The sequence below is a fragment of the Colletotrichum tamarilloi genome (genome assembly GCF_030869305.1).
Source record: "Colletotrichum tamarilloi strain Tom-12 chromosome Unknown Scaffold_123.1, whole genome shotgun sequence".
Classification (NCBI taxonomy): Eukaryota; Fungi; Ascomycota; class Sordariomycetes; order Glomerellales; family Glomerellaceae; genus Colletotrichum; species Colletotrichum tamarilloi.
In genome coordinates this window covers 59,491-78,633 of record NW_026849506.1, presented here as the reverse complement: position 1 = coordinate 78,633, position 19,143 = coordinate 59,491, and the positions used below count along the sequence as shown (strand labels likewise).

The window sequence follows — 19,143 nt, the reverse complement described above, 5'->3', positions numbered from 1 at the left end:
CTGCCAACACAGTATTAATGAGGCTCTATACTAATTAATAAAAGAAAGTTCGTTATCTACATTGAACACGCATTGGCAAATCTTGTTCCACAACGTGTCTCGGCACTCTTTGGCGTTCATTATGGCAGCCTGTTAGATCTAGCTAGTTTCGATTTATAGTCATCCCGGAACGCAACGTATTATAAATGCGGCGCGTCAATGCTCTGCAGGATCATGGTAACTAAGCTGAACAAGCCTTCACCAAGTATGAAGCCTGTAGCCGTGGAAATGAGGCGCGATTCCTTTTCTCGACCCCAGCGCCCAAGGATATAATAATGAATCAGACCTCCAATTCCTTGCGCCAAAATCATTTCAGGCATAATATACATGCCTGTGCTATCAGTTAGAATTGGGATGCACTTAGTCTTCGCAGCTTGACGTACCTGCAGCTAACGCAACACTGGATGGTACCCAAGGAGACCAGCGACTACTAAGACGCTTAGAATCTTTGAGTATCTTGAATATAGCACCCAAAACCGATGCAACTATGCCAAATTTGAGTAGCCCAGGCGGCATGCCTCGGCCATATACTAGCCGAGCTGTTGAAATCAAGATGTGCGCCGATGGCATGGGAAAGTCTTTGGACGGAAAGCCGAGCATGTTGGTGTAAAGCCGGTAGACCAGCATCGATATCGCGGATCCAACCAACGATCCAATCAGTTGTCCATAGAAAAGAGACATCGGTGGCGCATTGACAAGATGGCCCATCTTGAACTCGTCCATCATCTCTGCCGCTTGCCAGACGCTTGCTTCAACAACACCAGCAACGGCTAAGCTGAGTAAAATGGCATTTGGATTTGTTGAAGGTATCAGGAAGGCGAACAGAAATTGCGGGATTTTAGCTATGACATACCCGAAGCGTTAGAGCCACTATCACCGCAGATAGTTGGAGCAAATACCACATACCAATATAGGCCGCCCCTCCAGTCCCCGTTTCTCCGTAGCAGCGAATGTTAACATGACTTAGCGGTAAGATCGTGAATACTGCCAACAGTAAGGCTAATATTGGAACTGAAGACCCAAAAAGGACGATCATAGAAGCGAAGCATAGAAGTAGGCCGGCTAGTATCCAGATCAGATAGACTTTGGTGGTTAATTTGTCATCCCGGTAGTGTAAAGACCCAAGGAGAGGCAGTGCTTTAGACCGTGATGAACTTCTGATCAGAGGCTGTGTATCCTCTTCGTTGTCGGATCGGAGATGTCTTTTCAAGTATGTTGTGAGGCCCAGCAAGTTTGGCATATAGACATTGAAGGAACGTAGGAGCATTGTCGAAAGAGTGATGGCTGTATCGCCTAAAATCAGTGCAACTGCTATCCACATGATCCAACCTCTTGAGCCGCTTTCCCAGTCGGAGACAGAGCCAGGGGCCCATCCGTTGAATTTGGATAGAGGTGAAAGTATGCCCCACCCAATCAAGCATCCAACGACGATCCAAAGGGTTGTGACTGGAGGCACAATCAAGCCAATGGAGATATAGCCTGGGGATGTCGAGAGAGAAAAGAGCCATTCTCGAGCAAGATAGTTGCCGAAGATATTTACGGTACGTATTTGAGGGATGAAATATGCAGTGAGGGACTGCATTTGATGTCAGCGAGGCGAAAGGGTGGTCCAAGAAAATTGACGCTCACGTAAAGTGCCGCAAACAAGAATGTGATGAGAATGAGTTTGTTATTCTGGCTCCAACCATGTTGCACAAGGCTATCGTCAGTATCAACTGAGTCTTCTACAAGTGATGGCTTTTGCTTGTCGTTAGTGCTATCCAAATCATTCTGAGCGCGGAGAATTCGATCCGCAATGTCAGTATCCCGGTGTAATGATCCTATCATAGCCGCCGACGACGTTCCAAATGGGAATGGCAAAGGCTCTTGGACAAGAAACCGTTTTCGCAGTGGTAGGGTCACGGCAACACCCAGGATACTGACACCAATGGACCAAACACAGAGTTGAGACCAGTCAAGTCGGAAGGGGCCATTTTCCGATTCGTTGGTGAGGAACTCCATGGCCGGCAAAATCCCGACAGATCCGATCGTGAAAGGCATCAAGCCCAAAGAGCTCGCAATAACAACCATTGTCGCATGTTCTTGGGGGGTGAATGGGAAAGCTAAATGATCTTGGACCATTTTGAAGAAGGCAAAGCCCAGTATGGTTGAAGGAAGGCTCATTATGGCTAAGAAACCAGTACGAAGTCCGAAATACGTGTTGGATAGGCATATTAAGAAGCCAACAATGATGCCGACGGCCGTGGATCGGAGAGTTAAAGAGGAAGCGGGCTGTAGCATTTCTTGTTCCCTTGACCTCGAGGTAGAAGCTCTGCGGTGTCGTCGGCTGGCTGCTTCGATATCTCGAAATCCAGGCATGATCGCTTTCCTAAAGTGCCTGCGAAGGAAACACGGTCGAGCTTTTGGAACTGTCCAAAAGGTTAGGAAGTCAGAATAGCTCCTACTCGTGGATAGGGAAGAGGTACGCAATGGCCTTGCGCTCCAGGCTCTATGAAAACCTAATCACATGCACAAAATCCATTCCCCATTCGCACTGATGCATCGGCAGTGAGCTTGGGTTTATGTGTGGTGACACAGAGGCTACGTCATCGATATTCTCACATCATCCAGCATACCCACCCCATGGTACCGATTTGATGTTTTGCGGCCTCCGCCTCTAAACAGAGAAATGCAATAATGATCATGAAGAGGGCTGGGTTTTCAAAGATATTTACGGCGGAAATACCATATGAGAGTTCATTATTTTCCAGCCGCAAAAGTATACAAGACTCATTGCGCTACATAAGGCGACTAGTCTGGCCGTCAGCAACGGCATTGCATGGGCTGTGGAGGGCGCGAAACTAGGAAACAGTTGCAGGCACAAGGTGTTTGATCTGCATCTGCGATATCGTTCAGTTAGGCGGTACAGAACACTAGGTAGCTGGGAAAGGGACGAGCTCTTCAGCCTTGTCTGTCCGCTCCTATTGTTTGATTCTATTTTCAAGCACACGAAGTCAACACTCGCCCATCAAGGCACCTGGCCTTCTCATTCATCGCGAGAAACTATACAATGCCAGCCAAGATATGCAATTGGCACAGCAGAACGATTACCTTGGCTCGCTAGCTGCAGCTTCAAACGGGATTGTACACACCATCCATCGCGAGTTTTTTCTTTAGGGCTGTTTGTTAGTTTCGTATCGTACATAGCGAGATATTTGCATAGTGGCCTCTGAGGCTGTAACACTATTGAATTCATACAAGCCCTGGACTGCACAGTCAATGAGCCATGACGAATGCCTTAAGCCCAAGTCCGTAGCTTCCTGGTCTTTTCATCGTTTATGAAGTTGCTGAACGACTAGACTGCCAATCATGGTACGCTCTAGGTACTTTTGTGGTGAACAGCTGCTCATCTCAAACGTCTTTGAACTGACTGGAAGGCCATGACTAGATTCGCGTTACAAGCATACATATGATCAAGCCCCCACGGTCCCAAGAAGCTCAATGAATGCGAAACTTTTGTCAACAACAATCAATACGGATATCAATCTCCGACGAACTGCGTGTACACCTTGCGGGGTTGCCCCGACCTAGCGGGGGGTTGGGCCGCGACTAAACCTTCGGAGCATGCCCTTCGGAGCAGAGGAAAGCCAATCAGCGAGCCTGAGCTTGATTCGAAGAACACCATCCGCTTTGAGAAATTCGAGACAAAATGCCATAGGCACATGTAAGCTACTGTGGCTTGCTGTCTTTGCCCGCCGTTGAGGGGTCAGCAGAGCATATTCAGCCTATCATTAACCCCGCCAAAGTTCCGCAAGATCTCGATGGACCAGTCTGGGCGTAGCGCAAAGCACAGCTTGGTCAGACGACACGAACATGTGACGTCACCTCTATTGCTGTGTTGTGAATATTAATGCAGCTGCTTTCCCCACGTGAATAATCAGTTGCGACATCCTTCTACCTATTGCCCACATCCACCCCACTGCTCATCACAATACCTATCAATCCGAGTCACGTCCCTCCATACCAGAAAGCTCTCAATTTTGATCACATTCACCACCCTCTCGACAACGAACGAAATCACGATGCGTAACGCAGTATTCGCCCAGTTTCTCCTTCAGCTCTGCTTCGCGCTTTTGGCTGTCGCCGCGCCGGCATCCGATCCCGCTGTTGGCACAGCAGCTCACGGCAACACCTGGCAGTATGGCACTGGTGGTGGCATCCTCGGATTCATAGTCCTTGTACTGGATATTATCGTGTTCCGTGAGTCTCCCCCAGAACAGCGTCCTCGACGGCCAAATACTCCGTTGTTTGCATACAGCTATGTTGTCTTTGCTAACAGTTCCGTCCGCTTAGTTGAGGTTCTCAAGTCTGATCGACCCGTCAGTCACAAGGTGCTCTGGTGCCTCGTCGTCTTCCTTTTCCCCATCGTCGGCATGGTCATCTACTGGCTGTTCTCGAACCGCGCTGCCCACAACTCTCGCTCTGGATACGAGGCGGTCGCATAAAGGACATCTTGATACGTGCATTTTGCACTTGGTGCTGCTCAGGAGAATGGGGAAAGATACCTGATTTTTGCATTGTGACGAATGTATGCACTGGCCATGGTAGTGCATGTCAAGATGCCTGTGTCGATCACCTAAGGTCGATTGGCGCTGTGGATATTTCGGGGGCCAATGATATCATCAATGCCTTCAGCACAGTGAAAGTATTGTGACCGGCTTCAGCTAGCCGTACCTATGTAATATGTCTTGTATGCGAACAGCTAATGCGTGCGCACTCGCCATGTCTACAAGCTGCAATGAGTCCGCACCACTTAATTAATGAGTCGACGAAATCAAGTTTGATGTTACAACTAGATACGGCGATGTAGTGCGATTCGAAAGAAAACTACTTTTTCGACACAACTTCGCCGCCTCTACATTAATGGCAACGTTGGTGTTGATAATTACAGTAGAGAGATGGCACGGGGATTGCGACCAATACATGGTCACCCTGGCATTCTTACTGGGATGGGTGCGGTAGCTGCGGCGGTGGAGTCTCTTATGAGTGTGAGCAACGCCCGTAAATGACTTAAGTGCGAGCTCAGGACGCATTAGGAGAGAAGATGGTTCAAATCTCTGGGGGCTCACCAATTTTGCCAGACCGCTTTACACTAGAACTAAGAAATATTCTGTGCCTCGATACATGCGTCTCATTGATGTTTCGCACGCGGTCGAGCTCAGACCTTGTCGTTGGCCAAATTGCATGTATGGTGCCAACATGGGACGAGCGCTAAATTCACCAATGTCTGGATGGGCCTGAAACAGAGGTGGCTATGTTATCCGTTGTTTCGAGCTTATGAAACGCACGACGATGAGAGAACCCCTGGGATGTTTTGCAGTCTAAGGTAGGCTCAAATCTCGCGAGAACTTCATTCTCTTTTTCCCTGACCTCTACATCATCAGCGATCACGAAGGTACGACGACGAAGCGGCCGCTATCGAGAGCCTGAAAAGTGCCCCACAAGTCCTCAGAACAAGCCACGATGGAGTCAAAACAGGAGGACCATGAGCCTTTCTTAGGCTTTCGGGACGACCCTAACAAGCGAACTTCCACCGAAGACGAGATGGAGAATGACAGCTCCCGCTGCCAACAACAAGCTTTGAGAACATCACACCATGGCAGGCTTCTCCGAGACGTCCTCGTATTCCTCGCGACATCTGTTCTATGGGTCGCAGCATTCTACCTTCTAGTGCCCAGTCCTATGGCCCAGAATACGGGCGGCAAGGTCACCGATGGAGAAGATGGGGGAATCCGAACTCCAACATCGAGTGACTACATCGCGGCTTTCCATAATGTCACTTCCAACGCCGAATATATCTCTTGCGGAAATTCCACAGCCGAGGCGAAGAAGATGGGTTGCAAGTACGATACCCTGCTGAATTATTGGGTTCCATCACAATGCTACGACAGAGAGTTCGAAACGGAATACAAAGATGACGATAGCTGGAATGCCTTCGCGGAGTATGTCAATGAATGCTTACTCAAGTCACTGTGAATTATTACGTCCATACTAACGCATATTCTCTTACAGTCAAAACTTAACGCAGCCCATAGCCGCAGAAGCAATGGGCGATCAAGAAGTCTATTATACTTCAATTCGTGACCATTTAAACCATTGTTCGATGCTTTGGAAAAAGCAATTCTGGACCCTTTTCGAAGAACGAACCGCATTTGATGGCATAATTGTTAACTCGTTCCACACGGAGCATTGTGCCGACTTTCTTAAGGATATCTACGGATCAAACCGAACTGAGGCAACGCTGGTCAGGGTTGGCTTCTCAGGATGTTGGATTCGGAATAATAGCAAGGATGTCTAAAAGAACAATGGAGAAGGAGGCTTATAGCTGTCGTATCTACACACGCATTTAACTGTCTAGATCGCGTTACTCAGTGATCTTGAGCCTCGACGACTCATCATGACTAGCAATGCACGAAACCGCAACATGGCTTGACAGTCAAGACTTTGAAGCAATAAGCATTTGATGGAGAGTAGCAAATTAGATCTTGGTTCCCGCAAGATGTGTGTCTGAGAAGCTAGCTTCCCAAATCAGATTCCAATTCCCTTGGCGGCGCACGTCTATACCAAGTCACCACATCACATTTCAATAGTTTGTATTTTCTCCGCTATACTGTTGGTAAGAACACGCAGTTCAATCAGGGTCTCTTCGGATGTAAGTTCCCATAGTCCAATGTTGTGAGGGAGTTGTTCTGTTTTCTTCTTTTTCTGGGCAACTTTAGTCTGGTATTATGACGGCTTGAACGTCTACAGCTTCTGACCATTGCCGATCTGGCATTTCCCTTTTGTCGAGGAATCTGTGCATAGCTGTCTCAAAATACACTTAAGCTTTGCCAGTCAATGTGCAGATCGCTATCGTCAAACTGGAGCTCACTCCAGTTTAACAACCCCCCGTCAGCCCCAGGCCAAACGTCAAAAGAGCCTTGTTCAGTTACAGCCCGAGTTGAGGCCCAGGATGGCTCCTCCTCCGTATGTCCCTCCGGGTTGCCAGCGCTGACACTGCTTAGGCTCTCCAAGCTGAAGAGCCTTGAGACGTAACGACTGCCTCCAGCATTATTCAACTTTGAGCGACGCTCTGTGATGGCGGTAGCCAACGACATCAATATTTCCAGGTAATGTGCGGCCTGGGGGCTTTGGCCAGCAAGAAATTTTAAAACGTCCATGGCTCCTTGAAATGCTCTATCGGTCTCGAGATCGATGCTGACCTTTGCGAAGCACTCTACTCCAAGAATGAGTCCTGCAGAGAATACTAAAGCTCTGTGTGGGATGATTAGCGTTTTCTCAGAGCGAGCCTTGCAGAAAGAGCACAGATGCTGAAACCAAACCGGTTGAATCTTACTTCAGGATACACATGCTTCTCTCGAGTAGCCCAGCCTTTAGAGCGTCAGCACAAGTTTGTGCCAGATACACGGCAGCTTCGATGCACGCCGCGGCTAGCGGCGGGTGATGAATCTTGTTTCCTGCTTGACTGTTGAGGGAGGAGATGAATATCGGCCGAGTTGCTAGTGTGACAGCAAAATAATACAGACAAGATACATGGATCTTGGCAACGGCCATTCGGTTGGCTTCGATGGAGTCTCCCAGAGCTTCAAGCTCTTCCGGGCCTTCCAAGGGCATGAGCAGATTCCTTTTCCAGCTATCTATATTGACCAGAAGCTGTTCCACGACGGGAACCGTGACATCTTTACCGTGATATAAGATGTTGTTGATATCATTGATGACTTCAACAATCTCACACGTTGCCACAAGATATTTCGATCCATAGTCGCAATCGGGTGCCAAATCTCTGATCAGAGGCCTAGCATCCGTTCCTGCCGTGGCGGCAGGCCGGCCCAAGAGAGAGCTCACTAGCTTGTCTAGGATTCGCACACTGATCCAGACTCTTGATCTTTTAAAGCGATGCAAATGTGAGCGAGATACGACTAAATTTTAAAGAGGTGTTTCGGTTTGGGATGACTTACTTCAAAAGTCCACACTGATGGGACTTCGGCTCACACATATACATAGTCTGACTATGAAGGCCAAGTGCAAGAGCAGCCCTTACAGCAATGGATATGTACATATACGCTGTATTTCTGCGGCAATTCCCAAGCATATAGAATGCCATGAGTAAGAAAAGTCTGACCATGTCTAAGTCTGGATCTTCTAGCAGTCCAGAGAATGCTTGTCGCTGTGCTTTGCGAAAGAATGTGAAGCTGTGATCTTGAGCTTCTAGTGCACTGCTACACTGTGCTCCTATTGCCATTACCATGTCCCTGATGGCATCTGAGAGGTGCGATGATTGTTTTGATGGCCAAGCCGCCTTGTCAGCGGAAGCATTTTCGTCAAAGGGTGATGTAACTCCGATAGAGATGCTGTCGGTTAAGCACATTAACTCCCTTTGATCGTCAGAGTCTAGAATATTGATGAGACCTTCCGTCTGTGGCAAGATACTTAGTTACAATCAAATTTGAGCAGGGAAGTTCTCTTACGATTGTGTAGTAACATTTCAAGTAATCGAGTCGTTGCTGATCGCCCAAGTCCACGACCTCATCTGATGAGATCGACCGCCTTGCCTCCGGAGACGCGGCCTCAAGCATCGTTTCCATTCCATCATTGTGAGAGAAAGGTGAGGGGCCAATCTGTCTCACCACCACTTGTCGAACGGTTTGAAGGAACGAAATTGCTGCAGCACCTCCAACGAAAACTTTTATGTGTACGTTCAAAGTCAGCAATCTCAGTGGCGCGATAGTAGGTTGAATAAACCGCCCGATAACTACCTACCTTGTTCACCGTGGGCACTCCGGAGTAATCTACTTGGATTGGCCAGTAGAGAGGATTCTGGCTGAGTACCCTCTCTGGTGTGTGATTCTCGAGGAGGTGTCATGGGACTTTGATGCGCATCAACACAGGGTTCTTCGGATTCTTGTTGAGAAACTGAAGGAGACATTGGGAATGGGTTTGGAGACGGTTCCTTGTCAATCTCGATATGCCGTCGCGGACGAGTTTTTGATGACCCGGAAGCGGCTGTTGACACTGTGATAGAACCGTGCTCGAAGGATGCGCGTGATCTTCGCCCACCAGCAGTACTAGCCCTTGTAATTGAGGGCCTTATCGTTCTTGAACCTCTGGGTAGATACGTCATGCGACAGTCGGGTTCAAGACCACGGCGAACACATTGAGTGCAAGGTGCAGTGCCGCTGCACTTCTTCTTGGCCTCGCGGCAGAACTTACAGGCCTCAGCAGCACGCTGACGCTGGCTCTCGGGGACTTTGGGGCGAGGCATGATGTGAGGAGCACGAGAAGCTTGAGGATTTTCGTGGAGCGATGGAGATGCGTAAGCCTTCCTACAAACGATCAGACGTCGGCAGTCCAAGTCAACAGGGCTGCTCAGTTGAGTGGATCACCTGATAAGAGAGAGTTTCTTACTGCAGTAGGCACATCGGTTGCCGGCTCCCGGACCCTGCACCCCGAACCCCGCGTCCCCACCCCCGCTCACAGTGCCGCATTCGGAAGTTCCTAAATGGCTTCCGATGTTAGCACAACGAGAATTAGTTAGTAATTGCTGATCAGCTGCCTCACAAACCAGCCCTGATAAGCTATGATTTCGAGGTCGCCGTACGATGTCTCACGCACGCAAATAGTCTCTCGGATAGCAGTAGCTGTTCCGGCAATCTTCCACACTCGTTAATCATGCTATTCTTAAGTACTTAATCTCGAGTCTGCTTGATGCTCTTATGCGCGAGAATTGATTCTTCGTGACTCTTGCTACATCCATGGGCAAATGATAATAATGTAGCCAGTCAATAGTGAAGTTACGAATCACAGAATGCCTACCAGTGGCCCGCTATCACACACGAATGCATACTACAGAATCGTATCTGGTATTTTGAAATTATCAATTGTGATTGATAGGCCGTTTGCAAAGCGACGCTGTATCCACTGCCTCGCCTTTACGTCCATGTCTAGTCTCACCTACAAAGCTTCATTTGAGTATTGGCTTTACGCCTCACTGTCCTTGAATCCCGGCAGCTTGAACAGTTGCTTGGCGTTGTCCCGCCCAATCTTCTTCTTGTCGTTATCATTGATGGGAAGAGCATCATACCAATCGCATCCATCCGAGAAGGACTCGAAAGGGTAGTCAATCGAAAACAATATGCGATCCGCTCCTACTTCAGCCATGCAGAACTGAAGAGTCGTGGTGGAAAAATGCCCACTGGTCGTGATCCACAAATTGCTTGCAAAGTACTCGCGGATAGTTCGCTTGCAAGACAGCCCCAGCGGCTTCTTCACGTCCTCAAACCAGTGGTTGATGCGCCACATGTCGAATGGTATCTTCTCTCCTAGATGGCCCAATATAATTTGAAGCTTGGGATGGCGATCGAAAACGCCATTTGTGACCATTCCAAGGACGTGCAGACTGACTCCCTGCGAAAAGCTCAATGGAGGTCCAATGAGCCACGAGCGCTTTGCCCATAGCTTTTCGTGAATCGTTCCGGTGGGATTTCTTGGGTGCAGGTAGAAAGGAACATCAAGTTCGGTCACTGTAGACCAGAAAACATCCCACTCCGGGCCGTCGTAGAAGATCATGTCGTCGCCATCAGGGCCTGCCCGCTGAGTGTCATTGACAAGCGCGCCCAAAAAGCCGTACTCAGTTACACAACGCCTTAACTCTTCGGCAGCTTCCTTGGGGTCATGCATAGAAAGGGTTCTGGCACAGGTTAGCCACAGAATAGTTCAAGTGCTTTCTAAAGACGGATGACTCACGCAAACGCGCCGAAACGTTCAGGGTGTTTCTTAACCTCGGGAGCAATGTAATCATTGATCTCTTTGGCCAACAGCTGTGCTTCCTTCGGATCCCAGATGTCCTGGATCCCAGGTGCTGTGTACGATAGAATGGTGAACCCAACACCGTGTTTATCCATGTAGTTGAGGCGAATGTCCGCGACATCGGAGATTTCAGCTGCGTGCTTCTCAGGGTCGATGGCAAAGAGTCCTGCCCACCAACGTGTTTTCTCTTGAAACCGTGGGAGGGCAAAGGCTTCCTCGAGAGCAATTTTTCCGAGCATAATGGCGGATTTGCGGGGTTACAAGTTGTTGAGCTGATGAGAGCACAGTCGGGCTACTTGTGTGACGAGGAGCTGAGGGAGATGAATCAAGCGCAGGTAGTCAAAGGTGCAAAAGAATTAAGATACTTCCGCATCTGATAGATTCTTGGGGTTCGGCGAGTGTTTAAATCTCGAGTCGATCATAGGCACAAAGATAGATGGCCCTCTTGATCCGGAGCATAAGACGACGGCTTCGAGCAAGGCACACTGTCGCGTACCGGGCCGCTCGGTTTCATCCCACCGCCCGCATCGGAATAGATAGCATTAGGCCTATACCTTAGGTACAACAGTCATAGTGAAGATCTATCGCCTGTCCTTTCGGAACTACTAGGTATGTGTGCAGCGGATATGTACTTTTGGAGAGCTGGCCGACTACAGCCAAAGTTTGGGTCTACGACACAGTGCGGGCTCAGAGCGGATACGACTACCTTCCCATCTACCCAAGCACTTAAGCCACCAAGTTCACGTGCGGCTTATCTAGGGGACCTTAGCCGATGGTGGCCATGAGCGATGCTGACCCCGCCTAGCCGAAACAAAAGCTGCTTACTTTAAGGTGGCCCGTAGCCGACAGGTCTGATATTTGCAGCATCTCCGCATCTAGCCGCTCGGATGTGCATTTATGAAAGAGCTAATCCCAATCTTCTCAACGACGTCGGATAATGCACTACTGATCGCTCCCCCGCCACAATTGAGCATTCCAGCCGTTGGCAGCTTAGTGACGTGACTACCTGTACCTACCTGCATGATCCCATGAATTTGGCTGGCTACTCGGTGAATGGTGTCGCGGAATCGCGGTTTTGTTCAGCGCGGGAACCTGAAGGCCGTGATAGTCAATACGCTATACATTGTAACAGCGGCTAGAGAAGCAAATGCACCCGTGAGATTGCCTCCAGGGAAGTAAGAGAATGATTGCTTCCTGCTTTTTGGGTTTGTAGCTGCAACAGTATCGCCATTATTCAAGATTCTACGCGGCGATTACATGCAAACTACATCATTCTTTTGGCTTATAAAACACTTCAGGCGGTTTCCAGAATCAATTTCTACATACTTGATCTTGTTTCATTGTTGCCTCAAAGCTCATATATTGCGCGAAAGATGTCTCCGGCCCTTGTTCGTTGGATTCCATTATACAAGCCAGCAGAGAGACTTTGAGGTCCATTTTTACAATATACACATATTTGGCTAATTTGTCTTCTCTTATTGGCATCGACTTTTGTGAAGTAATTCATGCCCATATCCTACAGAAACGATAGTGGAAACCTAGAGTATCAATGTACTATAGACTTGTGTTGGAAATAGTCAATACGCAGTTCGAGGCCACTTTTGTGTATCAAGCCATCATAGTGGGTACGCATGGCTGCTACTTGCTATTTAACGTTCCTGTTTCTGGTAATATGCATCTCGCATGCTCGCGCCGGCAACATACTGTTTGAACATCCGAAGCGAGGGCATTATAAGAGTTGTCTCCTAAAAGAAGACAATTACAAGCTTATGAGGTCGTGGACCTCTCAAACTCGTCCAGGATAATCTCAAACCCCTCAGTGGTTGAGAGTGGATCCAAACCATCGTTACGAGGAATGTGGCACAGGAGCTTGCATCGTTCACACGCGTTGTATGACCGCGAGGTTTACTCATCTGAGGTGGCACAATGGCTCGCATGATGATGATTAACGGAGATGATGCATGGTGTCCGCATTGATTCGAAAACAAATGTTTTGCGATTGGATCGCGACGAGCCAAATATTTTAACGACACAGGCATCGGAAATGCGCTGTTCTGATTGATTGGCATGTTAATATGTTTCGCTACTACTATGACCGAGGGGCTAATGCAGGCGATGTAGGAATTCGTTTCCCCGCTGTCGATCTTCAGCGGCTTAAACTACCAGGCCAAAGCGTTTTGTCTAGATACGAGGAATGGGGCCTAAGCATCGGAAAACACTTGGGTTGATTGGTGCTTACGCCGCGAACTGCAAAATGGTTTCGTTCTCCAACTGCAAGTTGCCTGTAATTCTAACAATGGGCGTATCTCCATCTACAGGTGACCACGACCCTAGATCCTCCACAATAGTAGCCTCCGTAGTCATGGATCCGGATTACGGCAACATGACAATGATGAGGCCGACTATATAATAGACTCAAGGTATTTCCCAAAGTTGACCTCACTGCCCAGCACCATTCCAGCAATTTTGTCAGCAACTTAAATCGCGACCCAATATTTTTTGTTCATCGCAAGAATCGTCCTACCTTCCTCTCTAATGATGGGGTTCACTATCATCCAGGCTTCTGTTATTGCAGTTTTAGCCACTGCGAGCTTGGCAGCCCAGATATCGAACACTGCCGTACCTAAGCCTTGGAGCAATTTCAACAACAATGGCGTGTTCTATCCAGAGCAGACCGCGACTAGCTGGAGAACTCTATACGGCCGAACTCTCCAGCTGCCTGACCAGTCTCTTCTTCTGTCTTGGGAAGACTATGACCCCGCGGCAACTTTGACTTACTTTCCCATCTACAAGTCAGAAGATGGTGGAGCGTCGTTCACTGCTTTCTCCAGAGTCGACGATCAGGTCAATGGCTGGGGAAACTGGTATCAGCCATTCCTCTACGAGCTCCCACAGCCATTGGGGGGGTTTCCGCAAGGCACCATTCTCCTGGCCGGTGTCTCTACGCCACGTAACCTCTCACAGGCGTACATTGATTTGTATGCCAGCACCGATCAAGGAAAGGCGTGGGCATTTGTCAGCCATATAGTCTACGGCCCTGGTCCGGAGACAATCGCCCGGGGGGACAAGGCAGTCTGGGAGCCTTTCTTGCTGATGCATGAAGGAGAGCTTGTGTGTTATTATTCCACTCAAGTGGATCCCGATCACAACCAAAAGCTTTCTCACAAAACAACCAAAGACCTGCGTCAATGGAGCGATGAAGTCGATGACGTCGCCCAGGCAGATGCAGGAGTGCGGCCCGGCATGGCTACAGTGGCATATAGCCCCATCTCACAAAAGTATGTCATGACTTTTGAATACTGTGGCGGCCCTATCGCTGGAGGATGTCCAGTCTACTACAAGGTCTCCGACTCTCCCCTGAACTTTGGCTCTGCCGAACTTCAGCCCATTATTCCTGGTGACGGCCAGCTGAATCCTAACGGGAGCCCGTTCGTCATCTGGACTACGGAGCCTGGGACAAATGGCACGAGTGGTGTTTTCATCGCCAACGGAAGTAGCCGTGAGGAGGTGTTTGTGAACAGCGATGTCGTCGATCCAAACGGTTGGAAGGTAGTCAACGTCGGGCAGTGGTCAGCTTACTCCAGAGAACTTCGGATCATCGCCACCCCTCAGTCTGGCCCCTCAAACGGAAACCCTAAACTTCTTCTCACGAACGGGGGAAATGTTGGCTGCTCTGGAGATTGCTACAACTACGTTGCTAATGGTGTAGTGGATATACCCACTTACCATACCTAGGGAGGGGCGAGCTGAAGCAAGCACACAATGTTGGATTTAATCAATTGATTCGTGGAACCATGAACTCTCCAGTACAAGTGCTTCCGAGATTTCTGGTTACGTAGCTCTTACAAACTATAGATAGTAATCTTCCTAGAAGCATCTTAGTGTTCGAGCTCATGTACTAGAAATTTCTTCGTAACATTTATCATGTAACCCGCCTAGCAATATAGTGGGTTGTCATCGGCTATTTATGCGAAGCTCCAGATCGTTCAAACCGCGAATCGTTTCGCGTGATTCAGTGATGAGTATGTAATCAAGTCTGTAAGAAACAACTCATCAATGTTGAGAAAACCCTGTGACTTGATTCGGTTACATGTGACCCGATAGGTCGATGCCAATAATTTCTGGCCCAACTTTTCCTATTTCCTGAGATGCATTGACACTTCAAATCTAGATCTGTTTCTGTTAATCATGCTTGAGGATCGATTTCAGTCTCTAACGAAATGTTGACGACTTATCAATAACGGTCGGACAAATGTCTCAGCCGGCGGATGCTTGTGAGGCTGAACTTGGCGTCACTCGTGGGTTTTCATCTCGTTTCCGTCTCTCATCTTTCCGAATGTTCATATTTCTTCAACACTACCGCATCAGCATTTCGATGCCATCCAGATTATTGGTCAACCATCAGATAGACTACGTGACCATATGTCCCCTTCAAGTTATTAGTCGTTCATTCGTCCTTTAGTACCTGCTCTTGAGTGTGATCCTGCGGAGTGGTCGTGATTGGGTATCAACGTTTTCCAATTCCGCAAAGAAACCACGTTTTAAGCAACTTTCTGTTGTCATACCGTCTCTTGACTGTTTGTCGTAATGTCTCCGCCGCTTCGGGAACTGGCCCGGGGGCTGGGGTAAGGGCGGTCGGCAACGCTAGTGGAAGTACGTACGGAGAAAGCGTCTTTTCTGGGATTCCATCCCCGTTTGCTCCCCACAACTTCAAGCTGGTTGTCAAATCACATTGATGCATTCATCACGTGCCTGACGGTGCCAATGACACCCTGCTGAAATGAGCACAATGGCCCACGCAAGACGAATGAAGGTAAACAACATGATAAGAGCACGTGGCCGGTAATGACCGGGCCGATGGCCAATTATGATTGTATATAACAAGGAATTGGCAGCTTATGTCGAATGCAAACATCTCTTGTTGCACGGCACAGAAAAGGGACTACAATGGCACCCATCAAGCTTGGCTTGGTATGCCTTACGGCAATCCTGGTTGAGGGAAGTTCGAGACTCCTTGCGCCAATTCAAGACATCAATTTACCGGCCAGTGAATCTGCTGAGCACCCTCTTGAACACTTGGGCGCAAACGGTCCTTGGTTCGCAGGTACATATATCTATTTGCCCTTCGACTCGATGCTTCAGCGCCGCTTACTTTCGATCGCTTATTAGGACCCAACGTCAACGAGATCTCATCCGAAATTCCGGAGAATTGTTACGTTGATCAAGCGGCGTATGTTTCTCGGCATGGATCGAGATACCCAGATACTGGCGCTTACAATGGATGGGTCTCAATGCAGGAACGAGTTAGTAATATCTTTGTCTGCCATCTAAAGCATATTCATTTATAGCTGAAACTTGATTGTGTAGTTTCATGCTGGAAACTATACTGCCTCTGGCAGCTTGAGCTTTTTGCCGCGGTGGCAAACAGCGCTAACTAATCCATCCTCTCAAATCGCTAACTTGAGTCCAACGGGCTACAAAGAGGCTCACGATCTTGGATACACTTTGCGAACCAGGTGAGTTCTGCTCAATGGCATCCAAACCCAACAGAACACCTGTGCTAATCGAGTTAGATATCCGGGCCTCTACACTGAAGGCGAAGACTTCATGGTCTGGGCTAACAACTACTCTCGAGTCCTACAGACTGCCAAGTTGTTTGTTCGCGGTTTCTTGGGAACCAATGCCACCTTGCTCGGTGATATCGTGTCCGTGACATCTAGAGGCTTTGCCGCTGGCATTGGCGACTCATTGGCGCCTTCTGATATGTGCCCAGCTTTCAAGGATACGGAGGGAGGCGACTACGTGACTGCGTGGAACAACGTCTACATTCCTCCAATCCTAACCCGCCTGCAAGCACTCATCGATGGAAACCTCACACTTACGCAAAGTGATGTGTCGCAAATACCTTATCTTTGTGGTTTCGAAAGTCAGATCACCGGCCGCCTCTCACCTTGGTGTGATATCTTTTCGGACGAAGAATACCTCCAGTACGAGTACTTCCAAGACCTTCGCTACTACTACGGAGTCGGCCTTGGTACCGATGTGCCTCAGACCATGATGACCCCCTACCTAAACGCATTGATGGACATATTTGTTCAGGGGCCTTCGGTCACCGGCAGGCGCAAAGATGGGACCACTTTCAATTTACCAAAGCTTCTCGTCTCCTTCCTCAACGATGGACAGCTCAACCAGTTAGTGGCCGCCTCAGGGGTATTTGACAAGCAGCAGCCTCTTTCAAGTACGCAAAAGGACGATGGCCGTCAATTCGTCAGCTCTCGCTTCACAACAATGCGGGGAACTATTGCATTTGAGAGATTGAACTGTGCCGGGGCTAGAAACGCTACACATGGCAACTTCACCAATGTTGCCCGCCGGAATCCAACGAACAGAAGATCAACCTGCACGCAGCCATCGCCCCCAATCCAAGACACCTGGAATACGACATATATTCGCATTCGTCTCAATGATGCTGTCTACCCGATACCTACTTGCAGCAGCGGTCCTGGTTCTTCTTGTCGGCTGGAGGATTACAAGCAATACGTCGCCACGAAGCTTGAGAACCAAGGTAATTGGATCCAGAACTGCAACGTAACCACACCTGGAGCACCAACAAAGGTGAGAGGTGCAAGTTTCTACACCGATCTTAGCAGCGCTTGGTTGAGTCATGTCGCTCCTTGAGGACGAGACGGCTAGGACCAAATCTAGACAAGCTTATTTCATTCCAATGTGATTAGAATATCTTCAATTTTTTGTATATTCAAATAATATCTCCAAAAGTTTAGCATCACTGTTGAGATGCTTCACGGTCTCATATCCTTATTGTCAAGTGAAAGGCGATATTCAAACCCTCTACTCCTCGTATTTCGCATCATAAGCGTTTGTTCCGTGAGCTTCCATGACCTACAAAAAGCAAACTGTATTTTGGGAATTGATGCTAGATAATGGGCTTGAGAACTGTTAAGTGCTGTAGCCATCATTCATACAATATTCTTGCTATAGATGCTATCTTGTCAACATGTCCTCCGCCCAACGAGCTTAACGTGAAGAGCGATGAAACTTCGACTGGCCTCTGCATTAGTCCTTTGATATGCATAACTTCGATGGTGTAGAAAACGTCCCTCAACTCGCGTTATCTTGCCGTTGGCGATGCAAGTTTATACCCAATCAGCATACCGGCTAACCCAAACATTGAAGTAATATTCAAGTCACAGTCACCCACTCGTCAACAGGTCAATACGCCTTGAGTTCATAGCTTTCGACTGTTCGGGCTTCTCTTTTCAAGTCTTACCATGCTCCTCCCGCTTGTTGTCTTTCCGTGATATTTCGTCTCTGCCAGATGACTCCAACAAAGTTGCAAGGCAAAAGATCCCAACTCCCTATAGAGTGAAGAGGGACGTTCTGCTTTTATCTGATCTCATACGTACGATTCTCCCGACAAGCACGATTCAAACAATTAGTGAGTAAAGTACCATGTTACATTAGAGCTTTGGCAGCGCCCCTTTCTGTTACGCTCGTATTCATCAATTGTCAGGCTCATCACCTTCCTTACTCGTTCGAAGTCGGTCTCAGCCGATAAAGATTGTTAACGCGGACACCGATCCTAACGTCATTCCACACACTTTCTGAACTTTGACATAATGACCGCCGTGGGCTAGCGGTAATGGATCAGAATTTCTGAAGTGTGGGTTCAGGCTGACAGTTGTGGCCAGCGAAGCAATTCAAATTATAGAGATGGCGATAGTTGCGTTGCTACGGCCCGGTGATCTTTTTGTTTCTGTCGTGCTGATGAAGCGAAACACACAATCTAGTCTCCTCCGTTCGCGAGGGCATCAGTTTCATGATTCCCAAGTGGATCCTACACCTTCACTGTCGACATAGGTACGTCAGGGGCAGGGGAGGGCATGGACAAACTTTGTCCGAGTCACGTATACACACATTCAACCACGCAGAAACATTCATCGTGAGCGATCCTATTGGGTGCTACCTCAAGTTTGACTCCGAGCTTGTGCTTAAAACCGAAATCCCGATGTGTTTGGACCAGAGACCGTTACACCTCGCACGTGGGTGATGTGCCAAGAGATCCCATGTTGACGAGGTATCAGGGTACTGCTGCTTCCTCTGAACTCAATGAACCACATCTTCAGCGCGCTTTTTAGTCAAAAGGCAAAAGCTTCGTTTGGGTTGCTTGAGTGGAACTCTCTCCAAGAGCTGATTCTGTTATTTGAGTTAATGTCTGATGTTCCCCTCCCAGAGAAAAAG

General features: G+C 48.5%; 7 protein-coding genes across 7 annotated transcripts; 4 read left to right on the top strand and 3 right to left on the bottom strand.

The window, feature by feature from the left end:
• Nucleotides 1-179: 179 nt before the first annotated feature.
• CTAM01_14465 (oligonucleotide transporter) lies at nt 180-2,109 on the bottom strand (the record flags this gene model as incomplete). Its single annotated transcript, XM_060530465.1, has 5 exons — nt 180-370; nt 423-881; nt 946-1,222; nt 1,268-1,615; nt 1,669-2,109. The coding sequence occupies 5 exons, from the start codon at nt 2,107-2,109 to the stop codon at nt 180-182; spliced, it is 1,716 nt and encodes a 571-aa protein (XP_060374972.1).
• Nucleotides 2,110-4,100: 1,991 nt separating this feature from the next.
• On the top strand, nt 4,101-4,523 carry CTAM01_14464 (uncharacterized protein; the record flags this gene model as incomplete). The annotated part of the gene is made up of 2 exons (XM_060530464.1): nt 4,101-4,278; nt 4,372-4,523. The coding sequence occupies 2 exons, from the start codon at nt 4,101-4,103 to the stop codon at nt 4,521-4,523; spliced, it is 330 nt and encodes a 109-aa protein (XP_060374971.1).
• A 1,018-nt stretch (nt 4,524-5,541) lies between these two features.
• CTAM01_14463 (uncharacterized protein) lies at nt 5,542-6,054 on the top strand (the record flags this gene model as incomplete). The annotated part of the gene is made up of 1 exon (XM_060530463.1): nt 5,542-6,054. One exon carries the CDS (start codon nt 5,542-5,544, stop codon nt 6,052-6,054), a length of 513 nt encoding a protein of 170 aa, XP_060374970.1.
• Nucleotides 6,055-6,887: 833 nt separating this feature from the next.
• CTAM01_14462 (uncharacterized protein) lies at nt 6,888-9,340 on the bottom strand (the record flags this gene model as incomplete). Its single annotated transcript, XM_060530462.1, has 6 exons — nt 6,888-7,332; nt 7,415-7,957; nt 8,037-8,494; nt 8,547-8,761; nt 8,839-8,912; nt 8,967-9,340. The coding sequence occupies 6 exons, from the start codon at nt 9,338-9,340 to the stop codon at nt 6,888-6,890; spliced, it is 2,109 nt and encodes a 702-aa protein (XP_060374969.1).
• Nucleotides 9,341-10,056: 716 nt separating this feature from the next.
• CTAM01_14461 (2,3-dihydroxybenzoate decarboxylase) lies at nt 10,057-11,123 on the bottom strand (the record flags this gene model as incomplete). The annotated part of the gene is made up of 2 exons (XM_060530461.1): nt 10,057-10,765; nt 10,822-11,123. The coding sequence occupies 2 exons, from the start codon at nt 11,121-11,123 to the stop codon at nt 10,057-10,059; spliced, it is 1,011 nt and encodes a 336-aa protein (XP_060374968.1).
• Nucleotides 11,124-13,419: 2,296 nt separating this feature from the next.
• On the top strand, nt 13,420-14,619 carry CTAM01_14460 (uncharacterized protein; the record flags this gene model as incomplete). Its single annotated transcript, XM_060530460.1, has 1 exon — nt 13,420-14,619. One exon carries the CDS (start codon nt 13,420-13,422, stop codon nt 14,617-14,619), a length of 1,200 nt encoding a protein of 399 aa, XP_060374967.1.
• Nucleotides 14,620-15,831: 1,212 nt separating this feature from the next.
• On the top strand, nt 15,832-17,562 carry CTAM01_14459 (histidine acid phosphatase; the record flags this gene model as incomplete). The annotated part of the gene is made up of 4 exons (XM_060530459.1): nt 15,832-15,988; nt 16,054-16,187; nt 16,252-16,400; nt 16,458-17,562. 4 exons carry the CDS (start codon nt 15,832-15,834, stop codon nt 17,560-17,562), a joined length of 1,545 nt encoding a protein of 514 aa, XP_060374966.1.
• Nucleotides 17,563-19,143: the final 1,581 nt, after the last annotated feature.